General features: G+C 36.7%; 1 protein-coding gene across 2 annotated transcripts; it reads left to right on the forward strand.

Annotated features, from left to right (window-relative positions):
- Positions 1-1070: 1070 nt before the first annotated feature.
- LOC133865881 (isoamylase 1, chloroplastic) lies at positions 1071-25178 on the forward strand. Of its 2 annotated transcripts, none has more exons than XM_062302391.1 (18): positions 1071-1557; positions 2920-3102; positions 3284-3376; positions 11001-11153; positions 12114-12205; positions 12746-12887; positions 12968-13075; positions 14271-14356; positions 16907-16978; positions 17087-17213; positions 18971-19057; positions 19808-19900; positions 20157-20315; positions 21800-21883; positions 22931-23011; positions 23095-23177; positions 23280-23397; positions 24462-25178. In XM_062302391.1, the coding sequence occupies exons 1-18, from the start codon at positions 1183-1185 to the stop codon at positions 24723-24725; spliced, it is 2400 nt and encodes a 799-aa protein (XP_062158375.1). In that variant the 5' UTR covers positions 1071-1182; the 3' UTR covers positions 24726-25178. The 2 variants fall into 2 exon arrangements, with proteins under 2 accessions (XP_062158375.1, XP_062158376.1); XM_062302392.1 differs by having other exon boundaries at positions 24424-24607.
- Positions 25179-25807: the final 629 nt, after the last annotated feature.

Genomic DNA, 25807 nt, shown 5'->3' on the forward strand with positions numbered 1-25807 from the left:
AAGTGATAAAGATTTATGAGGAATGCTACATGTACTTAAACTTTTACAAATGGAGCCTTACAAAATTATGTGGAGTTTATTCATTAGAGATGATTAAAAAAATTAATAAAAAATAAATACTACGAGTACCAATGAATAAGTTTCACATCATCTTAGTAAAGTTTCATTTGTAAAAGTTTAAGTACATGTAGCATTTCTCAAGATTTATTAGAAAAAAACATACCCAAGCCATTGTTAGAATATATATAATAAGAATATGGGTAATGGTATTTACAAGTCTCCTATTGTGACGACTAATAGAAAAATACTAGTTACATTTGCGCTATTTCCCCAAAAAAATTAGTCAATTTGGAACGTCCATAGAATTGCTTATAAAACATAGTTTCACATAGTAAATAAACAATGCGGAACTTAGTACTCATGAGTATCTTTATAAAGCACACATTTTATGTGGGCTACTCATCTCTTTCCAATATGAGACTGGAGTATTATACCTATCACTTTTTTATCCCCAAATGTGACATAACTTTTAACATCAGCATTAAATTTATGGTAGATTACTATTGGATTTAGATCAAATGATAATTTTAAAAGTCATGTCATATTTGGACAAGGATAACTTTTATGGACAATTTTACCCCTCAAATAACACTAAATTGGACGGGATCCAAATGCGTCACATTTAGGGATGAAATAGGGATACGAGTGTTTTATAGAGTAGCATTACTCTAAGGATATAAATATTTATCATAAATGAGAATTGAATTACCTAAATAAAGCTATTTTATTAGAATTAAATAATGATTGGATTACCTAAACCAAGGAATTTGATTAAGATTTGAATAGATTCAAGTAATTTTGTAAACTCTATCATTGAAATAATGACCCAGCCCGTCTATAACGGTCAGAATCCCAGGTCCAGACCCTGAAACAATTCGAGCTGGACTATGCTGGCCCATCAGGTTTCCGGGCCCAAAGATAAAAGGAGAAATATCATCAAAGAAAGAACTGGTGGTTCCACTAGTATAATATCATATAATATAGCGCCAACGAGAAAGAGAAGACAAAATACAATCCCAGCACTCTCAAAACGAACTCCGTAGGCTTTCAGAATTCAGATCACACTCACTCGCTAATGGACAAGTTTAAACTCTGAGAGTATCTCTTTCGCCGAGCAAGGAAATGGAGTTAGCTCAATGCACTTCCCGCTTGCTATGCGCCGCTAAGCTCAGTCATCGAGAAGCTCGACGGCTAACCAACCCGAAGAGGACGGTCTCGAAGCAAAAGAAAACCGCTCTCGAATTGGAAGCGCGCGTTGGTAGCTCGAGAAGGACTTTGGTGGCTGTGAATGCGAAAGCAAGCGGCGGTGCGGCCGAGTCCGATACTAGCACTGCGGTGGTGACCGGGAAGCCCGAATCGTGGCGGTTTCAAGTGTCCCAAGGCTATCCGATGCCGTTTGGTGCCACGGCTCGCGACGGCGGGGTTAACTTCGCCATTTACTCCGCCAATGCGGTCTCCGCCGTTCTATGCCTGATCAGTCTCTCCGATTTACAGGACGTGAGTTTTAACCGATTTCTCCGTCTTTGCTGTTCTAGTTGTGCTAATATTCCACTTTGCGATGCACCGATTACTAGGACCTTGAATTTGAGTGATTTAATTGGTGAATGGAACCGTATTGCTAAGCTACTAATATCTATAAAGTAGGAAAAATTACTAATTATAATCCTTCCCGAGCGAAGCCATTATGGATATCTTTGCTTATTTGTGATAATTATGATCAAACTGAATGTTGTTGCTCAACTATGTTGCCTCCAAAATGACGGTGCTATCACTGCAAACGGAGTGAATCAACTGACGGTATTAGTGGATGTGTGTGTGAGACGTATTGAATTGAACTTCACTATGATTTTCCTAGTGAAAAAAGAATTTGCATCAAGTTCTTTTTTAGGTGTTTTTGGAGAGGTGAGCTGCATGTTTTTGATTCTCTACTGAAAGGGAGTGTACTTAGTTGGATGTGCAACCGCTCAAACCTCCGTTAGGTGGGGGTCATAAATGCACCAAAAATAGGACTATAAATCATTATAGGTGGTTGAACTTATTTGGAACGAAAGTTTTGAGTAGGACTGGTTAGTCATTATAAAATAGTTTAGGACTCATTAGTTCTTTTGAGGGAAAGTAGGTGTTGGGGTGCAATAGTGCCGCTTTGCTCACGTGGACGACTCTTAGAACATGCTTTGCGGGGTGCGATTTCGAATGCCATAAAAGTTTCTGGCTTCCCTCATTGGACACCAATTGGTTTTTAGATGAGATAGTCAAAGGCCCGATCTAACAAATGATATTAGAGCCAAGGTCATGGGTTCAAGTCGCGGGACCGTCACGTTGAGGGAGGGATTGTTGGGGTGTAACAGTGCCACTCTGCTCATGTGGACGGCTCTTAGAACATGTCTTACGGGGTGCAATTTTGAATGCCATAAAAGGTTTTGGCTTCCCTCACTGGACACCAATTGATTTTCAGATGAGATGTTCAAAGGCCCAATCCAACAGTAACACTTATTTGTTCTCTTCCCAATTATGAATTACGGTATTTTGAAGACAACATATTGTCGTTAAGAACAAAAAGTTATGGATGTATGTCTACTTAATGAAATTTGTGAACCGTTATATATCTTGGAAAACCAACAAATTTTTATGGCCTTATATTATATTTTGTCATTCTAAGGAGTTGTTGCATGTTGTAATCAGCAGTGATATTTTCAAGTTTTGAATTTTACTAGAGCAGCTTTTGAAACAGCTGGGTGTACTTTATTTTGATTAATTTGCTTGATTCTATTTTGAGAACCCTTACTTGATCTTATGGGTCTTTAAGTCTCATGGTTTATTGTGTATGTATAACAAGTTATTGTCATTTACCTGATGCAGAATAAAGTGACTGAGCAGATCTCTCTTGATCCGTTGATTAATAAGACTGGTGATGTCTGGCACGTATTTCTAAAAGGAGACTTCAAAGATATGCTTTATGGCTACAAATTTGATGGAGATTTTTCCCCAGAAGAAGGACATTTCTATGATTCTTCTAGGATTCTATTGGATCCTTATGCAAAAGTAATGGCTTGCATGAGTTATTTAAATTGTTGGTTTTTTTTTTCTTTTCTTTTTCTTAAGTGAGGCAGGTTATTTGCTTCCTATGTCTAGATAGTATGATTTACGCATGATTGTTTTTTTTTTTTCTTAATCCAGGGTTTGCCTTTAAAATGCAATAGACTGATTTCTTTCATTTGTTTAGGCAGTTATAAGCAGAGGGGAGTTTGGTGCTTTGGGACCTGATGGTAACTGCTGGCCCCAAATGGCCTGCATGGTACCTTCTTTTGATGATGAGGTACTATAGCTACATTTACTTCAATAACTGTGGCTTTCTTTTTCTTTTTCTCTCTTTTTTTTTAGAACTATTAATACTTTGTCTATTTTTCTTTATGCTCTTCATTACTGTTGAGGATCTTAAGGCACATATGATATATTTGTTGAAGATTTGCTGAATATTTGATCCACCGTGATTATTGCTTATTTATGTTTATTTGATTACGTTGTAATGCTTTCCATATTAGGTTCTAAGTTTTTTTTTTCCTATTTAACCAATGTGTAGATGTATGGAACAAGACATCAATAAGAATTATTCTCAATTCCTTTTTCTACTTGGTATCAGAGTAGATGTTCTAAATTTGAATTTTGACTTCGTTATTTATCTCAAATTTTAATTAAATATTTCACGTGTTGGGTCTCACCTATTAAAAGAGTGTTTGAGCCCACTAGTGAGGGAGAGTATTAAAGTATTGATTAAATGATTAAATATATCTTTCTATCAGCTAAAACTTTTGGGACAAGTGGTGATTTAGCAATGTTGAACTACTACATAAACATGTGACACTTTTCTGTTTATAATACTCTGTGGTATAGGATCATGATAATTGGTTATAAGATTAATTTAATTAACTAAACTATAAAAGAATTTCATGTAGTCAAAGCAAATACTTAAGAGAAAATTGGATATTGAAATATTAAAGTAAAGCTAAACGTAATTAACGTGTTCTAAACTGGAATATTACAGTAAATATACATTGAGATAAAGTTTAGTTGCTGACATAAGATCCTGGATTTTTTTTAAGGGATTTCAAAATTTGACCTACTGCTGTTCAGGCTTTGTGCTCAGAAAGCTAAGAAATTTTGGTTAAAACAAAAAGATGCTATTGAAGCAGCTGACATCCTTGGTACACTTTGGTATATCTTATCAGCTGTTATTGAATTGGAGTTGAAGCATTATTTTGAATTGCTAATAACGTAAGAGCACCAAAACTTTGCTGGTCCTTTGTGTGGGTAGGGAAAATCTTTATTGAGATGCTTATTAACAACTTACCCTTGATGCTGATTAACCATTTCTAATTGAATTTTTGTCCCTTACTCTCATTTTATTTGTCCTTTTTTTTTTTTGAGATATCTCATAATAGATGTCCACTTTCCAAAATCGATTTTGAGAATCATAGGACTTTCCTAACCTTCCCATATTTTTTGGAAATTAATTACGTGTTAGCTCACGTTAAAGCAATAAATGATGTTCTCTTAAGTAGTTCGTTTCACAATAATGGACAAATAAAATGGGGTTGAGGGAGCATATCATTTTATTCTATTTCCATTTAGTTTTCTCTACTCAAATCTAAGATTCAAGGAATCTTTTTAACAATTGGTGTTGTCAAAATGAGTCTTTCAAAATGGGGCAACTGGAAACAAAATAAAAGATAGAATAAGAAGGGAATTCCTAAGAGGGAAGTTGGATTTTGACCAATTAATGACAGGATGAGTGAAACTTTTGGAAGATGGTTCATCTATGTGCAATTACTAAGATAATGTGGGTCACAGTGGCAAGAACAAACACAATGGCCTTTAACTTTAGGGAAATTTGGTTAAAACTCTATAAGTTTTCACGCGATTTCAATTTACTCCCTTGGGTTTTAAATCTGACTTTTTTAACTCCTTAGATTTTCTATTCATTTCACTTCGTTAATGCCACGCAAGCAGTTTTGTCACCTCACATGCGACATGTTATTTATTTAAATATCAACATTTGAAGAAAAAAGAAAAAAGAAGGGGAGGGCCTCCACCCCCAGGCCCCAATAGTGGGGTGGCTACCCCCTCAGTTGGGGGAGTTTGGGGGCCACTGCTCAGTTGGGGGTGGCCACTCGAGCCATCCCTCCGTTGGGGGGTGGCCGTGTGAGCAACCCCTTCTGCTGGGGGTAGGGGTGGCATTTTCTGATTTTGATTTTTTTTATGAAGTAAAAAAGTATTTTTCCAACATGTGGCATGTGACACGGAATACTACTTAGGTGGCATTTTTTTTTTTGATAAGTAATAATAGTCTTATTGAAAGCGTAAGGCGCCCCTTAGTACACTGGACGTATACAAAAGGAAACACCTAACTAGAAAGAGAAAAACGAACAATAAAATCAGCATAGCTGACTGAAATAGGGTACAAAAAGGCCATTGACCAATTATACAAAGTAAGCAAAAAAGACTCTAACACCTCCTCCAGGGAACCCTCCAAGTTTTCAAAACACCTTCGATTCCTTTCTTTCCACACGCACCAAAAAATGCAAATAGGAACCATCTTCCAAATTGTAGCACTCAGAGGTCTCCCCGACTTCCACTAGCCTGCCAATAGGTCTATCACTCTTCTAGGCATTACCCAAGAAATGCCAAACCGAGAGAATATGTTATTCCACAGAGTTGACGCCACGTCGCAATGTAGAAGAATGTGATCCACAGATTCCCCGTCTCTCTTACATAAACAGCATCTGTCTACAATGATCAAATGCCTCTTCCTAAGATTATCCACAGTAAGGATCTTTCCTAGTGCAGCAGACCAAGTAAAAAAGGCTGCCCTTGGAGGTGCCTGAGTCCGCCACACACACTTCCAAGGGAACCAAGAATCACCAGAGCAAGTCAAAGATCTGAAAAAAGACTTGACCTTGAATAAACCTTTCTTGGAAGCCACCCACCAAAGTCTGTCTGCCCGATCTCTGTTCACTCTGGTTGCATGTAAGACCTGGAAAAAAGAAGCAAACACATCCACTTCCCAATCATGCGCCTCTCTGACAAAGCTCACGTTCCACTGAGTTGAACCGCCCAAAACTTCCACATTGTCTGCCACTGACGCATCCTTCACCCGAGCAATACCAAATAAATCAGGAAAGACTTCTTTCAAAACCGAGTCTCCGCACCACAAGTCATGCCAAAATCTAATCCTTTCCCCGTCCCCCACCTCAAATCTGGTAAAACCGGAGAAGGTCTCCCACCCTTTCCTTATATTCTTCCACAACCCCACTCCAAAAGCCCCTACAAGCTCCTGGGTGCACCAACCACCCCACATGCTACCAAACTTGGAATTTATCACACCTCTCCACCAAGCATCTCTTTCCAACCCAAATTGCCATAACCATTTCCCTAACAAAGCTCGATTGAACATCACCAAATTTCTTATACCCAAACCTCCTTCTGAAATAGGAGTACAGACCTTCGCCCAATTCACCAAATGAAATTTAACCTCTTCACCCAACCCTCCCCATAGAAAGTCTCGATGCAATTTTTCGATCCGAGCCGCAACACTCCCCGGAATAGGGAATAAAGACATATAATAGGTAGGAAGATTGGAAAGGGTGCTCTTAATAAGAGTAACTCTGCCACCCTTGGAAAGATATAACCTTTTCCAACTAGCCAACCGCTTTTCTATCTTCTCAATAACTCCGTCCCATATACGTGTGGACTTATAGGAAGCCCCTAAAGGAAGACCGAGATACTTTGCTGGTAAAGAAACAACCTCACACCCTAGGATGTCTGCTAATCTTTCCCCTTGTTCAACATTCCCCACTGGAATTAAATTGGATTTTGCCAAATTGACCTTCAAACCCGAGATTGCTTCAAACAAAAGAAAAAGACTCCGCAGATTCTGTAACTGAGATGTGCGAGCACTGCAGAAAATCAATGTGTCATCGGCAAACAAAAGATGTGAGATAGAAACATTACCCACTAAGAATCCTTCCAATAAACCCCCATTGACCGCCTGTGTAATCATACGGCTCAAAGCCTCCATAACAAAAACAAACAGCAGGGGTGACAAGGGGTCCCCTTGCCTCAAACCTCGAGAACTACTGAAAAAACCATTAGGAGAGCCATTGACTAGAACCGAAAACCGCGCAGAAGAAATGCATCGAGCTATCCATGAACACCATTTTCCCCCGAAGCCACATCGCCTCAACATATACAAAAGAAAATTCCAATTAACATGGTCATAAGCTTTCTCCAAGTCCATTTTACAAATGACACCTGGTTCCCCTGATCTGACACGGCTGTCAATGCATTCGTTGGCAATAAGGACTGGATCAAGAATCTGTCTCCCTTTGATGAATGCACTCTGGGATTTGGAGATAACCTTCTCCAAGACCCCTTTCAGTCGGTTTGCCAACACTTTGGCAATGATCTTGTAGATGCCTCCCACAAGACTGATAGGTCGGAAGTCTTTGAGAGAGTTAGCTCCAGGAATCTTTGGAATGAGAGAAATAAACGATGTATTCAGACTCTTCTCAAACGCACCTCTCTCATGAAAGTCAGAAAAAACCTCCATAATGTCTGGACTCAATACTTCCCAGCAAGCTTGGAAGAAAGCCATGGAAAAACCATCAGGACCTGGTGCCTTGTCTCCCTTCAATGCGAACACTACCTTCCTAACCTCCTCCTCCTCAAAAGGTCTTTCCAGCCAGCTAGCCTCTGACTCCAGGATAGTGTCAAAGGATAGATCATCCAACGAAGGCCTCCAACTGTACTTCTCAAAAAAGAGAGTATGATAATAGTGAACCGCGTGGTCGCCTATCTCTGTCTGATTAGAAGAGAGTGAATCACCGATCATTAAAGAATCAATAGAATTGTATCTTCTGTTTGAGTTGGCTATAGAATGGAAATATTTAGTACATTTGTCCCCTTCCTTTAACCACGTTACCCTCGACTTTTGCCTCCAACTAATCTCTTCCAACAGAGAAACCCTCTCTAATTCGCTGACAATCTCTGACTTTTTTAGTTGCTCCTCCTCGCCCAAAGCCCTACTACCTTCAATAGAATCAAAGGCCTGAAGCTCTTCAAATAGCTTTCTCTTATTTCTCTCCACGTTACCAAAGACTTCTTCATTCCAAATCTTCAAATGTTGCTTCAGAGCCTTAAGCTTGCAAGCTATAACGAAACTGGGAGTACCTTGAAACGAATAGGAATCCCACCACTGTTTCACCAAACCCACGAACCCATCCGCCTTAAGCCACATATTTTCGAATTTGAATGGCCTTTTACTCCTAGTAGTGTCGCTGCAATCAAGAAGAATTGGAAAATGATCAGAATAAAGGCGGGGAAGTCTCTTCTGGGATTTCACAGAAAACCTAGATTCCCAATCAGGGGAAACAAGAAAACGGTCAATCCTTGACCAAGTGGGAGGGTCGCCAGAGAGAGACCAAGTGAAAGAACCTCCAGCGAGAGGGAAGTCCATCAAGCCCTGATCATAGATAAAAACACCAAAATCCCTCATGCCAGACACACTGCCTTCTCCAGAACGTTCACTAGAAAACCGAGTAATATTAAAATCCCCCCCTATACACCAAGGCAAGATCCACCAATTGAGCATCCCAGCCAGCTCATCCCAGAGCCTCCTCCTATCAATATAGTGATTCGGGCCATACACCCCCGCAAAAGCCCACTCAAATCCGTCTGCAATATTCCTAAAAGAAACTGCAAGCGTGAACTCCCCCAAGCATACATCGACCTTCTCCACCACCCTCTTATCCCACATGATCAAGATACCCCCTGAAGCCCCACAAGAGTCCAAGCTGCACCAATCCACATAATTACATCCCCATATGCTGCGCACAAAGTTTCTCGATGGACTATGAACTTTGGTCTCTTGAAAGCACAAGATGTCCACCTTCCATTCTCTGAGCAAGTTGCTAATCCTTAGGCGTTTACGCCTATTGTTCAACCCCCTCACATTCCAAGATAGAATCTTGGGCTTCATGGCACAACAATGAGACCCCTAGCCCTCCTTTTCCCACGATTAGAGCCAGAGCTCTTAGTATCGTAATTTACAGTTTTGGACGGAAGGAATGAAGTGAAAAACTCAAAAAGGATTTGCCACATAAATAGTTTTGGACGGAAGAAGTGAAGTGAAAAACTCGAAAAACTTAAGGAGCTAAAATTCGAATATAAAAACTGAAGGAGTAAATTGAAATAGCGCGATTACTCAGGGTGTTATTATGAAATTTCCATTAACTTTCTTGGAAAGGTTTTATTTAGAAACGATTGGCAAAAAAAGGATCTTGGAATTGACTTTAACTAGCAGGTTTGTGTTAAGTCACCGTTTATCCCAAAAGCTTAAGTTGATAGGAAATAGTGAATTTAATTATTTTAAATTCTAGCACTACTCTTGATGGGTGAGCCTAGACTCTCCCTCAATAAATGGAACTCAACACATAATTTTAACTAAAATAGGGGTAAATTGTGAAATTAGGGTTTGAATTCAGGATCACTGCTTTAATACCAGGTTAAAATCATTTATCTCAAAAGCTTAAGTTGAGATGAAATAGTGAATTTAATCATTTAATTTACATTCTAACAAAATGTGGTTTGTTGGCTTGAGTTTTATTTTTAAATGTGAAACATTATCAAACCATTAACCTTGAGTGTTGATGCCTATTTATCCAATTTGGGGTCTTTTGAAATAAAATATAGATAGTAAGGGTTTTAACAAAGTTGCACATATACAGACACAAACAGTTACCATGTAGGATCAAATTACACCTAGGTGAAAGTAGCCATTATAACACACTTGATAGCTTGTTTGGGAGTCATAATTATCAAAGCCCACAATTGGATTTTGGCCCCTTTGCTAATCATGCATGCCATAGATCATATTGATTCTGCTGTAATTATATGATGACAAACCCACATTTCTTAACATATGGGTTTAACACTAACATTTTCTATTTTAAGCACTGAATTCATGGGACAACTAATTATCAAAGATGACATGAGCAGAAGTAGTGCAGAAGGAAATGATTGTCAGAGATTTAATGGAGAATATGGCCATAAATACTACTAAATGGTGAAAGAGGAATTTAGGTAGCTTTAATTAGATTGGATTAATGCTTAGTTGAGTTGGAGTTTATGCATGAAACAGCTCATAATCTCTGATTGATGTGATATTTGGCAAGCATGACGGCTCAGGAGAAGATGTAATCTGACAGTTAAAATGACAACTTATTATGCAAAAAGTTAATGAATGATGTGATAATAGCAAGTTTTACACCATTTGTCATTTGATGCAGCATCTTTCTCTCACCTTTCATCTTTATCAAACTAGTGCTTAAACCATAAATGAACTTGGTACTCAGTTGGTCTGTGTGGAATGTCTTCTATGAGAATCTTGGGGCATTCTCTATCTGGCAGTATTCTCTTAAACTTTTACATGCATTGCAACAGTTTGTCTGAGTTCCATTTGCTGGGACTGCATCGGAGGGTGGTTTCAGCCTAGGCTAGCTTGATATAGTCTTTCTGCTTGTTTCCTGACTGCTTAGAATTTTTCTGGCAACCTGTTTCACCATTTCTTTTTCTTTTTTTGGTTTTTGAGTGATACTGAGTTGGGTTTGAGATAAGAAGCTAGAAACTACTGTGAGATCAGCTAATTGATACTCCGTACTTAGTATTTCTGGTAAAAAAAATTTTTGTTTTTACCTCATTAACTTTTGGAAATTAAAACATTAAAGCTGGATTTTCCCCTTCAATTAAAGCTGTAGTGTTAAGTTCTCGTTATTGCAAGAACTGTTTTAGGTAAAGTAGCACTCCTACAAAGAACTTCTAGTGTTACATTACAAATTGTCTCCAATATGAAATTAATTATTTTTTCTCCCATTTCTTGTTTTCAGTTTGACTGGGAAGGAGATTTACCTCTGAAGTACCCACAGAGAGATCTTATTATATATGAAATGCATGTGCGAGGATTTACAAGGCATGAATCCAGCAGGACTAAATTCCCTGGTACATACCTTGGTGTTGTGGAGAAGCTTGATCACTTGAAGGTATGCTCCAGAGAACTAAACCAAACCTGTAAGGCTTTCTAGGAAAGTTTATTAAATAAAGTGAATATTATATGTACTTAAAAGTCCAAAATATATTAGTGCTGACAATCTTATTTTGCAACCTTGTAATATGTTCTTTCTGCAATTACCGTCTAAAAGACTGAAAGGAAAAGGGAAATTATAACTGATCAGTTACCAATAGATGAAGCCTCCATAAGGATTTTGGTGTAGTGTGTTTTTCATTGAGATCAAAATCCATGGTGGATTCAGAGTGAGATACCAAACAGACTCTGCACCCACAAGAAATTTAGGTACATTGTCACGGTGATTGTAACTGTCATAATGATTTTTTGTTTCTCTAGAGAGTAGGGGGCAAGGGACACCAAGGGAAGGAGCAGTCCTGCCATGCATAGGGGAGGAAAAGGGGGGGAGACAAAAGTGTGCTTTACCTTATAAGGCCTACAATGTGGTTGCACTTGGTGATGGTAAGACTTAGTAATGGACGGTGAATGTTTTTTTTCCACCATGCTTTGAGCAGGAGGAAATCTCTCATTTTCCTGTTGATTAGAAAAAGGTGCCCTTATCATAAGAAGCATAAATTAATGGATATGGACAACAATTTGATCCACTCACAGAAAATCTTTAAAAGTTTAGGTTACAGACATGATTGGGATAAGACAACTGATAGATAAATAAGTATATAACTGTACGTATTGAATGTATATTCTGACATCAACTTATGTGAGATTTTGTAACTGTAGCCCATAATTTATTTCAATTAAAATGATTGCTTGAGTACTTATCAAAAAAAAAAAAAAAAAAATGATTGCTTGAGTTATACTTCCAACAACAAAATATATTCGTCTGTTAACAGCTGAACTTCGTTAAAGTCATAATAAAAATGTATGATCATACACTGTTAATTACTGGTGTCTTCAAGAGGTAGTGTTTATCTTGCAGGAACTTGGTATCAACTGTATAGAGTTAATGCCATGTCATGAGTTCAATGAATTGGAGTATTTCAGCTACAACTCTGTCTTGGGTGACCACAAGTACAATGCTTCTACCTTTTTAATTTATAACAATGATGTTTTCAAACTCTAATTTGAAACCTTTTTTTTTCTTTGGTGGCATGCTGCATTTTATTAGTTAGTGTTTGTAGCTGAATAATGAATCACATGTCACAATCTGTGGTTTATACCAGATGGCTAAACCGAGGGTCATGTGGCCATTGACATATGTCATGTCTCAACTGATTATGGGGTCAGGACTTGGTCCCCCCTTTTAGGGTCCATGAGCTTGAACCCATGCTTGTGGTTGTCAACCCATCGTAGCATTGGGTACCTTCTTGGGGTTGGCCATCAGTCTGCAGCATGCTCAAAATAGCATCCCCCCCCTCCCAGCAAAAATAATCTGAAACTGTTAATCTAAAATATTTTATTAATACGACAATGAAAAGAATGCTTTCCCTCAAAATGAGGTAAAAACAACAATTTTGTTTTTGAAATAATGATTTTTTTTAAACAAAATTGAGAAACATGTTGACACATTTTAGTCATATCATTTATAATACAATATCATTTCTTGTCCAGGGTGAACTTTTGGGGGTATTCAACTGTCAATTACTTTTCACCAATGATAAGATATTCATCTCGTGGTATGCATAACTGCGGCCATGATGCAATAAATGAATTCAAGCTGCTTATCAGAGAGGCACATAAAAGAGGAATCGAGGTGGCAACAATTGCAATATGGTTTAGCATTTGTTATTATTATTATTTTTTAAGTTTTCAATTCTAATTCTACTTAAGCAGGTGGTCATGGACGTTGTTTTCAATCACACAGCTGAAGGGAATGAAAATGGCCCCATTTTGTCTTTTAGAGGTGTTGATAATAGTGTCTTTTACATGCTTGCACCTAAGGTATGTCTGTTGAAAACGTTACAATTTGTTTCTGCTAGTCTTGGAAAAAAAACTTTTGGAGAATTTCAATAATACAAACTGCTCCTATATACATTAATCTTTTCTATTCTTTTTTTTTTTTTTTTGAGAGAAGCACATCATTCTAATATTTGTCGTGTTTGTTCAAATTTTATGGTCATTGAATCTATTTGATGAAAAAGTCTATAAATACCTGTAAATTTGGTCAGCTAATGTATGAATAACCGTTACTCTTGTTCAGTGATCAAGAAGAGAGATCTGTGATCAAATCTAATTTCTTGTATTTTATGGGGTTTGATTTGAGAATACTGGACTTATATATTTTACAAAAAGAAGCTGTCTAGATCACGGAGTCCTACTCCTTTGTTAGTGCTTCTTATGAAATTAAGATAGTAAAGAAAACAATTTATATGTTCCGTTTGTGTGTCTATTTACGATAATGTTTCACAAAGCAGTTTAAAAAAAAAAAAAAAAAAACATAAAAAAAAAAAATGTTTTCTAAGGATATGACATGGACCCTATTGCTTTTCTTAAACTGGAGTGGTTGGATGAGATGGAAGTTTTTTGACTAATGTCGTCAAAGATGGTCCATTTGTTGGGCAACCAGCGCATGAAGGCTCCCATTTTGTACCTTCTAGGCTGGTTAAGTTGAACTTTTTTACTACTGTTGTCAAATTGGTCCATTTTGGTTTGGTTCTGTCCATTCTAGCCCATTCAGTTTTTGATAAACATCCTAAGTTTTATTTTCTTCTTCTTCTTCTTCACCTTTTAATTTTTTCTACTTCTTGAGGATTATATACATTTTCAATTTTTCTTTTGCATTTTTTTTTTCCACATGTACGAAATTTACACCAATCTCGTGCCTATTTCTTAGCAGTCAATCCGAGACAAATGAACAGATTAATCACATGTGTCCCAATTTGTTCCAATAAATAAATTAAACCACCTACCAACATGAGTTTGGCCATGTAGGTGTTTAAACATCTAATGTTCATATGCAGAATTGCTTTAAAAGTGCGCCAGTGAGAATTCCATCTCATAGTAAGCTTTAAGCAAGCTTGGGTTGAGAGCTATTTGAAAGCTTTATTACATTTTTTTTTATTTAATTCTATCTTCCTCATTTGATATACCTTTGGATAATTTACTGTGAAATAAACATTCTTTAGTGGTTTTGCAGGGAGAGTTCTATAATTATTCTGGATGTGGTAACACGTTCAATTGCAACAATCCTGTCGTACGTCAATTTATAGTTGACAGCTTAAGGTAGATTTATAAGAACTGTTTATAACAGATATTTTATCCTATGTTATTTTCTCAAGTTTCCTGTTTTATTTGTTTTAGCCAGCAAATATCCAAGGCATTTAAAATATTTTAAATCATAGTTTTATGGGACTATGTTGACTTCTATTGGATATATGTATCCATCTTTTACAGACTTAAAATGCATATATTTACTAAGGCATGCAAGAGAACCTACAGGAGTTATAATAAAAGATACTTTTAGGCAACAACGAGCATTCTTTTACAAAATTATCCTAAATTTTCAGTCTCGATATTTGTACAACAAAAAACTCCTTTGGGTTTTAAAGTCACTGGTTTGATGCATGTTGAGATTTTCCAGTTACACTGGGACGACATGGCTGCAATACTAAGCATAATCCATATGGCTGTGGTGCCAACCTATATATGATCAAAAAAGTTTGTTGTAATTCAGAAATAAAAGTTCTAGTATAACTGAGCCATGACTGGACAACCTAAGAGACTAGAATATGGCATGATGTATGATTTAATAGCCGGGATTTGCGTATTAAGTAATATCAATCATGCCAATCTCTCATCATCTAAAGTTCAGTTTTTTCTTGTATTGTCGCTTATGTGTGTTTCGTTATCATGTAGAATGATAATAATGTTATTTATTTTTTTCTGTTAAACCACGACTTATCCCAAAAGCTTAAGCTTATAGAAAGAGATAGATTTAATCATTTAATCAATACTTTAACACCTTCCCCCTCATGTGTGGGCTCAAACTCCCTTTTAATAGGTGTGACCCAACACGTGAAATGTTTAATTGAAATGGGGGGTGAATTGTGAAGTCAGGATTCGAATTCATGACCTCTAGCTCTGATACTATGTTAAACCATCACTTATCCTAATAGCTTAAGCCTATAAGAAAGAGTAAATTTAATCATTTAATCAATACTTTAAGATTTTCAAACCTTCAGCCATGCCTTGTGTCTAAATATTAGCCATAGGTTGGTGATAGTTGAAAACTTCATCACCAAGTGGTATATATATTGCTTTTGTGGTTCCATTTTCCCAATTTTTCCACAACATCATATCAATATCATATTAATAAAGAAAAATGTTAAAAAAGAATGAAGCATGACTTTTTTAAGGTTTTGGCTTAGTTTCAAGATGAAAAATTTCTTAATATTGCTTCCTAATTTGTATCATCATTGTTCTTTATGGCTTAGGATGCTGGTGAAGCATTATTCAAATTAGGGCAAATTACACTTTGCCCCCCAAACTACAAATTACACTTTGTCCCCCAAATTATCACCCCATTTGCACTCATACCTCTAAAATTTGACTCACTGCAACTTGCCCCTACGAACTATCATTTTGTTTCGAGTTGCACCCCGCGTCAGATTGGGCTGTTAAAGTTGACATAATCTATCACACGTGAGTCTCACGTGACGCAGTCATATGTATGCAATACATATATTATAGGGTAAAATTACACTTTGTAGGGGCGAGTTGCAGTGAGTCAAAGTTTAGAGGTATAAGTGCAAATGGGGTAGTAGTTTTTTTTTTTTTTTTGGGGGTGGGGGGGGGGGAAGGGTGAGGGACAAAAAGAAGCCAAAACAAATTCACTACTTATACTCTTATAGCATTTATATACATTAACTGTAAGATGTGCAAGCCCAAGCTACATCGAATGAATCTTCTTGTGTTGGCCAATGGAGATAGCAATTATATTGAGATATGCATCCATTTTCAGCAAATGAAAAAGGAATACAGTTCAGCTACAAAGTAAAGGATATTTTTCGATAGTAGCTACACTGCTGCTTCGCGGAAATCTCGCGTCCAAGATTCTTAAGTTGGGTCAGCAGCTGCAGGCTTTAGTTTCTTTATAAGATCAAAAAAATTTCCTATGGTGTCCTATGCCATAAATGGACATCGCCGAGATCTTGATGAAGTTGGTGAAAAGCATATCTTCCTGGCACCTTTTCTTTTTTGTATGGTGTCCTATTACATAAATGAATTTGAAGGTCTTCTATAAATAAGCTGTCCAAGACTAATATGCAATACTCTCCTTTGCTGTACTGTGATGTGTGTTTAGTAATAGAAGTGACGACATTTATGAAAACTAGAAAGAAGAAGTAATGTTTATTAAAGTGGAAAAAAGAGAGAGTAGATCTGCAATTCCATAAGAGAGATAATGCTAATATTGCCCTAAAGAAGGCATGGCCTTGGAGCAGTGAAGAATGAAGATACTGAAAAGGAAAAGATTGTCTAATTCAAGTTTGTCGGTGCTTTTGATAAAAAAAAATTGAGTGGTATGCCATTTGATATACTTGAGTCTTGTGCAATGTCATGTTACTTATATGGGTTTTATTCCCTCTCTTCTATCTCTTTCTGAGGTAATGAAGGTGTGTATGATACACACTTCACTGTACCTTGTAACTTCCATTGTTAGTTGCTCATATTTTTTTAGTTTTGAACTTTGTTTCATTTATGTACTTCTGGGTTGCAATCTGTCATCTCTACCATTACATGGAGCTGAAGGTCTCCATATATATTGTGTAACAGATATTGGGTGACAGAAATGCATGTTGATGGATTTCGCTTTGATCTTGCCTCTATTATGACCAGGGGAAGCAGGTTATCTGAGAAAACTATCTGCCAGATCCTCTGTGACCGAGTTTAGTTGTTACTGGAGATTATTTTTTTTCTGAGTCTTTTTTATTTTCTTTCCTTCTTTGTTAACAGTCTCTGGGATGCAATTAATGTGTATGGGAAGCCAATAGAAGGTGACTTGCTGACAACTGGCTCTCCTCTCAGCAGTCCTCCATTAATTGACATGATAAGTACCGATCCAATACTTCGGGGAGTGAAGGTTATTACTATAGATTCCTTTCTTATTTGCCCCCTGCAAATCTTAATCTGTTTTCATCAAGGCTTTCTCTCTCAAAAGTCTAAGACATCTGAGGGCCATGTGAAAATGAATTAACTTGTTTAAATGATGTCAATAACAATTAACAAAAAGATTCATCAGATACTGCTTCAACTTTTATATGTATATGAAGAGAAAGAATTTGCACGTTTCCTTTGGATCATGATGGCTCGGGGAAGCTCTAAATAATCTACCTTTATGGTTTGGCTTAGATTCCATTATGATAAATTTGTAGGTGCAAGCTTGTTAATTGTGTCACTTTGCTAATAGCTTAAGCTTTAGAGATAATTTTTGCTTCCTAAAATGTTACTAGAGCCTTGTTTGATGGAGGGGTCTTTGTTTCAAGCTTTGGCTCCCTTGTTTCTTCTCTTCTATTTGCATGTGCACAGGCCGGCATTCTCTTTAGACCCGTTCTTTTTCAGGTTAGTTAGTGGGTCCTGCTCGTTGAGGAAGAGGGAAAGTGTTTGGTTATATATATATATATATATGGGCGTGTTTCCTAATAGCTTAAGCTTTTAAGAGAGTTTGTTTCTAACAAAATCATCAGATTGAATTTCACCCTTACAAAAGGGATTGTCTCAGAGAGCAGGCCAGGGGGAAGTGGAATGTCTCTCATGAGCATATTAGATACTGATCAGGTGAGAGAAATGGAGAGTAATTCTATTGAGAAACTTTAACTCCATTGATATTTAACTACAAGGTGAGAAAATGAGAGACAACCTTGTAGATGAATTATGATCCAAGAAATGGTTTAGGACAATTTACAGGACTCAACCTATACCATTGGAAGACTTCTAATTAAAATTTATAAATATTAAAAATTTTCTTTTCCATTTTTATCTCCCTATTTTTAGGAATTTTTGGGGTTTTATTTGTGAAAAGAGGTTCCTACTAGGATGCCATATAGGTTGGGCTTCGTTTAATAAGGTTGTTACTTGGAGAATAAGGAATGTAGATCCTATAAATTAGCCTATTGTAGAACGAAACCATTATTCAGTTTTCAATCAAGAACATTTCTTTGAGAATTTTCTCAATTATATGGTGGATTCTAACCCATAACATTACTTTCTCACAGCGGTCCTTGCCGCCATCACCATTCTTTTCCTTAGGATCATGTTCTAGAGATTGGAGAGAGAGTTTAACTTGTAGAATAGGAAGATAAGAATGGCCATTTTGAGTAAAGGTGTGATAAAACAGGTGACATAAAAAGCAAATTGGTATATCCATACTTCTATTGATATTTTATAAAGCATCAATCTGCCATTAATGGAAAGATAATAATTTTATAATATAAAACAAATGTATCGAATTATTAATCAGGTTGCTGGTTAATAGCTTTATGCTGAGAAGATTCCCTATTACCTGCAACGTGCCCAGCTGAAAATGCCCATACACCGTTTCCTCGGCCTTACAGCTGCTGCTTTCAGATGAACTGATTTCTTCGGATTTAGTTGCTCCCATGAAGCATCTTAAATGCATTCATGTTCTTTATTCAGTAGTAATTACTTCATGTTCATTATCTAACAGTTGTTTTATATGGCTTCTGGATTTTTGCTTGAAGCTAGTGTATCAAGTATACCAGCATCTAACTTCCACTGGTTTCAATCATTTATTGGCAGTTATTCTTATCTGTATATCTGCCATGTTGTCAAAAGTGTTACAGCTAAACTTATAACTTATTCTATGCCTATTTCAAGTAGCTTATTGCTGAAGCATGGGATACGGGTGGCCTATACCAAGTTGGCACATTTCCTCACTGGGGTATTTGGTCAGAATGGAATGGGAAGGTCAGAGCAGATATTAAACTGTTGTATTCATTCCACATCTATAATTTACGAAGATATATGCTGACTACTTCTCTGCTTGTTAATCAACTAAGTAAGAATCTCTCACTTTTGTTAACTATTCCAATATAAAGAGTTTTTGCTTGGATTGAACATGCAAACTAGAACCTGAGAATTTCATCCTACATTTATTTGAATTTCTTGAAGAGGTTCACAAAATTATTATTTGTTACAATTCTTTCTCCTTGGTAGGTGTATCTTTAGGTGCAGGACTTGTAATATACTCCTGGGTTAGTGGTCATATGGTGTCCTGACCAGAATAATCTGAAGATTTTATGATAATTGTCCTCAGCACCTTCCAAACAATTCATCTCTCAAAGGCTTTGTAATCCATGCCAGATTTTCAACCTTCCTGGTGTTGGCTTCTCATGCTTTTTAAGATTAGCCTAACTCACCTAAATCAATAGATCTCAAGTTCAGTGCATCCATAGCTTAACAACGGAAAATTTTGGTTACCATTCTTGAGACCTCTTTGAGTTTCAACTGTATAATCTCAATCCTACTCTTCTTCTTCCACTTTTTTAACCTTCTGCTGCTCCTTTCCTCCCAGGCCATTGGCAACTATGCGTGGTGCGGTTCCTAATTCCATAGAACCTCCTAGGCAAAACCATACTTACACTTTTTACATACATTTACCGTGTTGTTCCATAATGTGTGGGTGAGATTTGATATGCATATTCTTTTCAATTTCAGTATCGTGACACAGTGCGGCAGTTTATCAAGGGTACTGATGCCTTTTCCGGGGCTTTTGCTGAATGCCTTTGTGGGAGCTCTAATTTATATCAGGTAACATCGTTGTCTTCCATTTTGTAGCCCATGAAGTCGTTGTCTCCTATGATAATTCTTTTTATTCTCATGAAATTTCCATTTTACAATGTTTCTTTCCATATTATTGTTTAAATTCTGACTTAATAAACCATCTTTTGGAGTGATAGCAAGCTTTGTTTCAATTGATGTGATAAAATTCTATTTTGAAGCATGTAATATTAGGTATGCTGAATATTTTTCTTGAGCAGCTTCCCTTAGTATTTCCTTGAACCAGGGAGGAGGAAGGAAGCCATGGAACAGTATCAACTTTGTATGTGCGCATGATGGTTTTACTTTGGTGGATTTAGTGACTTATAACGACAAACATAACTTGGCAAATGGGGAAGATAACAATGACGGGGAGAATCATAATAATAGCTGGAACTGTGGACAGGTAGATACTTATATACATGAATACTATAATTGTTGCATGTGGATTTGCTTGCTGGATGCTTGGTATTACTCGTGTGTGATAAGGTCACCTACATGAATCCATTTATCTGACATTGGTGTAAGGCATACAAAGTTTCTGTAATGGTTCACCTTTGAAGGCCCCAAAATTGACATGGATGACTTTATTCCGGCCCATAATCAAAATGCATGTGAGTCAATGTGCATTTTATATATGTTCCATAAGACTAGATTTTTCCTTTGAATTCATTGCTTCTTCTTCTTCTTCTTTTTCATGCATATATTTGTATGTTTCTCTGCCTTCTTGTTGAGTTTATACAATGACCGTACAATTGTTTGAATCTTGACATCTTAACATAAATGTATAGTTATATTGATGCAGTACAGCCTTGGAATCCCTAATGGAGTCATATCTATGAGTATCAATTTTGTAAAGAAAATATCAATATTATGATAGTAATAGATTATTGGTCAAAGTAATAACAATAATAGAAATAGTGATTGGTAATGATAATAATTGATGTAAAGAGAAAGAGAATAATGTTACACTTTGTTACCACTTACTAGTTGTTTACGCTTGTTTTTTTTTTGCCCCCTTTTTGTTGAGATTTTGCCAAATTTCAAACTGATTTGCAAATCGCGACCAGATTCTGTATATTTAGAAGTCTGTGGGTCATCTTTAATAACTGAGTATTTTATATCTTGTTATCGTTTGAATGTGTCTGAAGTCCTTAAAAGAAGAAGACTGCAAGAATTTTATCAGAGAGGATATTTTCTCTGAGATGTCCTTAGCAAGAGTAAAGAAAAGGGATGACTTTAGTTGTCAGAGACTTTAGTGATGTAGCATGATCAGGCATCTAACCAAGCAAGCAGATAGTGATCAGTATGTCCTGGGACCATAATGCCTCATTGCTATCCTTTCTATTACTTTTTTGTTTTTTATTTTTCTGTTTGGTGGAAAATCTTCTATGTTGTCTTTCTGTATTTATCTTTTTGTCTCTTTCCCACCTCTTGATCAAAGAAAAATTTATGCTCCTTACATGGTAATGGTATAAAACTGGGGGTGTTTCATTGTTGAATGTTTCTTGAAGTCTGGGTCAAATGAAATATGAAAAGCATCAGTGGACACAAAATTTGTACAAGCTGTTGAACAGATACTTGAAAAGCCACAAAAGGAGGTCAAGAGCATATCATTCTGCAACGTAGTCCTGGACATATATGTTTCAGATTTTCAAAGGGGTTTTGCTTTAGTGAGATAAGTTAGAAGTTAAAAAGCATTTATGAAACATCAATTTAGTACTTCATTCTGAGAGTTTTTTGGTTGTGCCGGCATATGCTTATGTCAATATCTTTTGAAAGATTCTTGCAAATAGTACTATATTCTATTCAATGAGTTGTAAGTTCTGTTGGATATCCTATTACTTGTTGATGCAAGTTCTCATTCTGTTTCTGAAAGCAATTATTTAGGAGGGAGAGTTTGTGAGCAGATCTGTCAAGAAATTAAGGAAGAGACAAATGCGGAATTTCTTCCTCTCCCTCATGGTTTCTCAAGTAAGGTTCAATTTATATAGCCCAATCCGTACTCTTTAACTATATATTCAATCTCTATGATATATGAGTAGCATATGTTACTAGATTGTGTTCTCTTGATTAGTTGCTCTAAGAGACCTAATTTGTCTCCTGCTACCGTTTTTCAAAGTTAAGTCCTTGCAACATCATTCTCTATGTTCATTTTTATTTTTAATTTGGATAGAATCTCATATGTATACTCTTAAGTAAATAATCACTTTTTATCAACTTTTACTTCATTTACCACCAATCCGCATATAGATAGAAAAGTTGATGCTGGAATGGTTTCCACATGTAGAACAGTAATGTTGATAATTCCTCGTATAAACTGTAACTTAGGGGTATTATTCAAGTGATATTGTTCTAGAGTTGAGTATCATGTATTGGAGTTCTGACCTTCGGAAAAGGTTGGATCAACAACTTATGATTATGGTTGTTGGATCACTAAACTGTCTGATTCAGTAATTTTCTTGGACTTGCAAACATGACATTAGAAATTTCCTTTAATGTTTCAAACGAGTCTTTTCTAGTTTGTATATGCTCCTCAGGACCCCACATACACGCACAACTACACTTCATATATATGATTTGTAATCTGCATAGTGCTTTATACATCCTGCAAAATTCTTGTTCTTAGGAGAGTAACTCAGACTGGTATGTATTGCCCCAACATGCTATATTGTTTATGAAAAGAATGACGAGTAATTACTAAAAAGAAAAATAATAAGACAAAAATAATAAATAAAAATCTTGAAAGGAGGTGCTTAGGTTATGCTTGGTAAGGAATAAAATGGACCGGGAATGCAACAATACTCGGTTACTTTTGTTAGTGTTCACAATTTGATATAAATTTCAATGTTCACACAACACGTAGAATGTCATAATATATTGCCCAAATTACCTTCTGTTCTATATCAGACATAAATGTGCTTTAGCTAGTTGTATCTTTTGGGACCAACTTCTGAGCAATTTTTACACAAATGGTACTAAAAATTACACTTTTTCTGACCTTAATTTTTATCTAATCAGGGTGTTCCGATGATATATATGGGTGATGAATACGGTCATACAAAAGGGGGAAACAACAATACATATTGCCACGATAACCATGTGATTCCTCTACACCTTGCCGGTCTCTGTGCTTCTATCAAATCCATTTATTGACTATTTACTGATTTTCAGCTATGTTGCAGCTTAATTACTTTCAGTGGGATAAGAAGGAAGAGTCTTCATCAGACTTTTTCAGATTTTGCTGCCTTATGACCAAATTCCGCCAGTAAGTGCTACTTTATATCATTGACTTTGCTTATGTTGTTAGCTTTCTGATTGACCTTTTTTTTTTAATCTCACTCAACGAATGTGAGTAATGATCTTGCAGTGAATGTGAGTCGCTTGGCTTAAATGAGTTCCCAACAGCAGAGAGGCTGCAGTGGCATGGTCATGCTCCTGGGATGCCAGACTGGTCTGAAACCAGCCGTTTTGTGGCCTTTACACTGGTATGCTTTCTTGTCAACTTCCCTCTCATATTGGTACCGTAGTGCTTTCTCCTCTGGGGTATTGGCTCTGCGAACAGGATAATAGTCTTAGATCCCATTGCTAAGGATAACTAGCTACATTGAACGCAAACCAGAGTCACATTTTTTATTAACCGAGCTTAGTTTACCAAAGTGGATATAAATCAGAAGAATGGTTTGCTTGTTGCATGTAATTCATGTATTAAGTGAAGTCTTGGTAGACACAGTTCCAACAAATCTATGGCATGAATTGTGTTAGATGGTTTTGTTGTTGGTGACATTTTCAATAGGCGCATTCAGGTAATGGATTTAAAGGTTGAAGTAGCCTGGGATGTAGTTTGTTGCTTTGTGACATGTCTTATTTCGGAGGAAGTGAAACTTTGTTTCTAAATTGGAGACGTCAAAAACTTTGCATTGGCTGTAAAGGAAGAAAACCAATCATTTCAACAATTTAAATTTGCCCTATGTCCTGACTAGCTAAGCTGCCCCAAATGTCTGACTAGTCATACCATGGTTACCGGAGAGCAGCTATATACGCTTGTTGACTGTGTGTGTTTTTAAATGAATGGCGATGCTTACCAACATGGCGTAAGGACTAACACACCTTAGTGGCCATTTGTTGTTTCCATCAAAGTTAAACCCTTGCCTTTTGTTGTTACCGTGCATAACAATGATGAATAATATGGAATGAAAAGAGAGAGAGCAAGAAAAAATTAAGACACAGATTTACGTGGTTCGGCAATGTGCATACGTCAATAGGAGTGTGGTAATATTCAATAATGATTTAGGGTTACAACATAACATATTTATAACAAAGCCCTACTGTACGGACAACTGACCACTATTTTGATATTCTCGTATTACTCTCTATGCCTAAGAGAATTTGAGCCACTTATCCGACAGCTTTGCATCTCTCATGTAGTCATGTGAATACACGGAAATTTGGCCTCAGTTTTCTATTTCACTATGTTCTTGCTTTTGACTTTCTATGACTAACATTGTATTCAGTTGAGATGTATCCTCATGAGGCATGAACTTGAACCCAGATTGACTCGGTGAAGGGAGAAATCTATGTTGCCTTCAATTCCAGTCATTTACCTGTTACAATTACATTGCCAGAGCGGCCTGGATTCAGATGGGAGCCCTTGGTGGACACCAGTAAGCCAACACCATTTGACTTCCTCTCCAGCGACATTCCAGAAAGAGATACTGCAGTTAAACAGTATGCTCATTTCCTTGACGGCAACCTGTACCCCATGCTTAGCTATTCTTCCATCATCCTCTTACTTTCTCCTGAAGAAAATGCTTAGCTCAAAGTCCTATGAGGTAATGTGTCGCTCAAAAACCCTACTGCCTTGAAAATAGATCGGCTCCATCAATTTAGTATATATCGAAATTCTTCAATATTTCAATATATATATATATATATATCAAAATCCTTGTATCATAGTCTTGGAGATTAGCAGATCGTGGAGCAGTGAACAGATGTTTCATAAAAATATAGAGATTGCTTATGAAAAGAAAAGAGGAAACAGCTGTCGAAAAAAAAAAAAAAAAATCATACCGAAAAAGGGATGTTCACCTTGTAGGTGTCTTTTTTTTTTGGGCCACACTTGTAGATTTCGCCTATATGTATCATAACAGTATAATTATGCTTTTGTTGGAAAACATCTTGTACGTCTCCATTATGAGAGAAAGAGAAGGCTCAAAGTGACAAATGAAAGCTCAATCAATTGTAAGTGATAGATGGATTTTACTATAAAGGGTGCTAGCCAACTAGGGGTGTGAACCGGAGCTTGTTATTGAATTTCAATAACCGGCTCCGGAACCGGTACTCCGGTTAACCGGGGACCCCGGTTATCTAGACCGGGTAGTGATTTTTTATTTTTTATTTATTTTTTAAATATTTTTTTAGAACATTTTTAACGTGCCCAAAGTTGTGTTCATCTCGACTTCTATCTCACCTTTATTACGGACAAAGACTCTTCATCTTCACTCATAGCTAGAATGGTTGCCACAATCAACATTATCATCAACACCACCATCAGCAACCATGACTACCTCTACTACTCACAAGAGACACCATTACAACTGTCACTCGAACACCCGATATTCTCATGGTTGTCATGTCCGTTGGAGGATGATAATGCCAAATATATATATGCTTATCAAAGAAAAGAAAGGAAAAGAAATGCCCAAGAGGAAAAATGTTTCACCGAGTCACTGACCATCGTTTTGGAGTTTGAAACTGAAGACTACAGAATGGAAGGCACTGCATTACAAGCCATTGCATGGAAAAGATGACTGAATTGATATTAAAGGTGGCAAGTGTAAACAACAGGAAAAGAGAAAACTAAACGACGACGTTCTTCTTTTCTTCAATCTGGTTTCT

Source organism: Alnus glutinosa, chromosome 4, assembly GCF_958979055.1.
Source record: "Alnus glutinosa chromosome 4, dhAlnGlut1.1, whole genome shotgun sequence".
In the NCBI taxonomy this organism is placed as follows: Eukaryota; Viridiplantae; Streptophyta; class Magnoliopsida; order Fagales; family Betulaceae; genus Alnus; species Alnus glutinosa.

Coding starts and splice junctions, on each gene's coding strand:
- LOC133865881 (XM_062302391.1), top strand. CDS start 1,183: ATGGAGTTAGCTCAATGCACTTCCCGCTTGCTATGCGCCGCTAAGCTC. Junction 19,058..19,807: donor GGTCAGAATGGAATGGGAAG/GTCAGAGCAGAT, acceptor TTTCAATTTCAG/TATCGTGACACAGTGCGGCA. Junction 23,398..24,461: donor GTTTTGTGGCCTTTACACTG/GTATGCTTTCTT, acceptor ACTTGAACCCAG/ATTGACTCGGTGAAGGGAGA.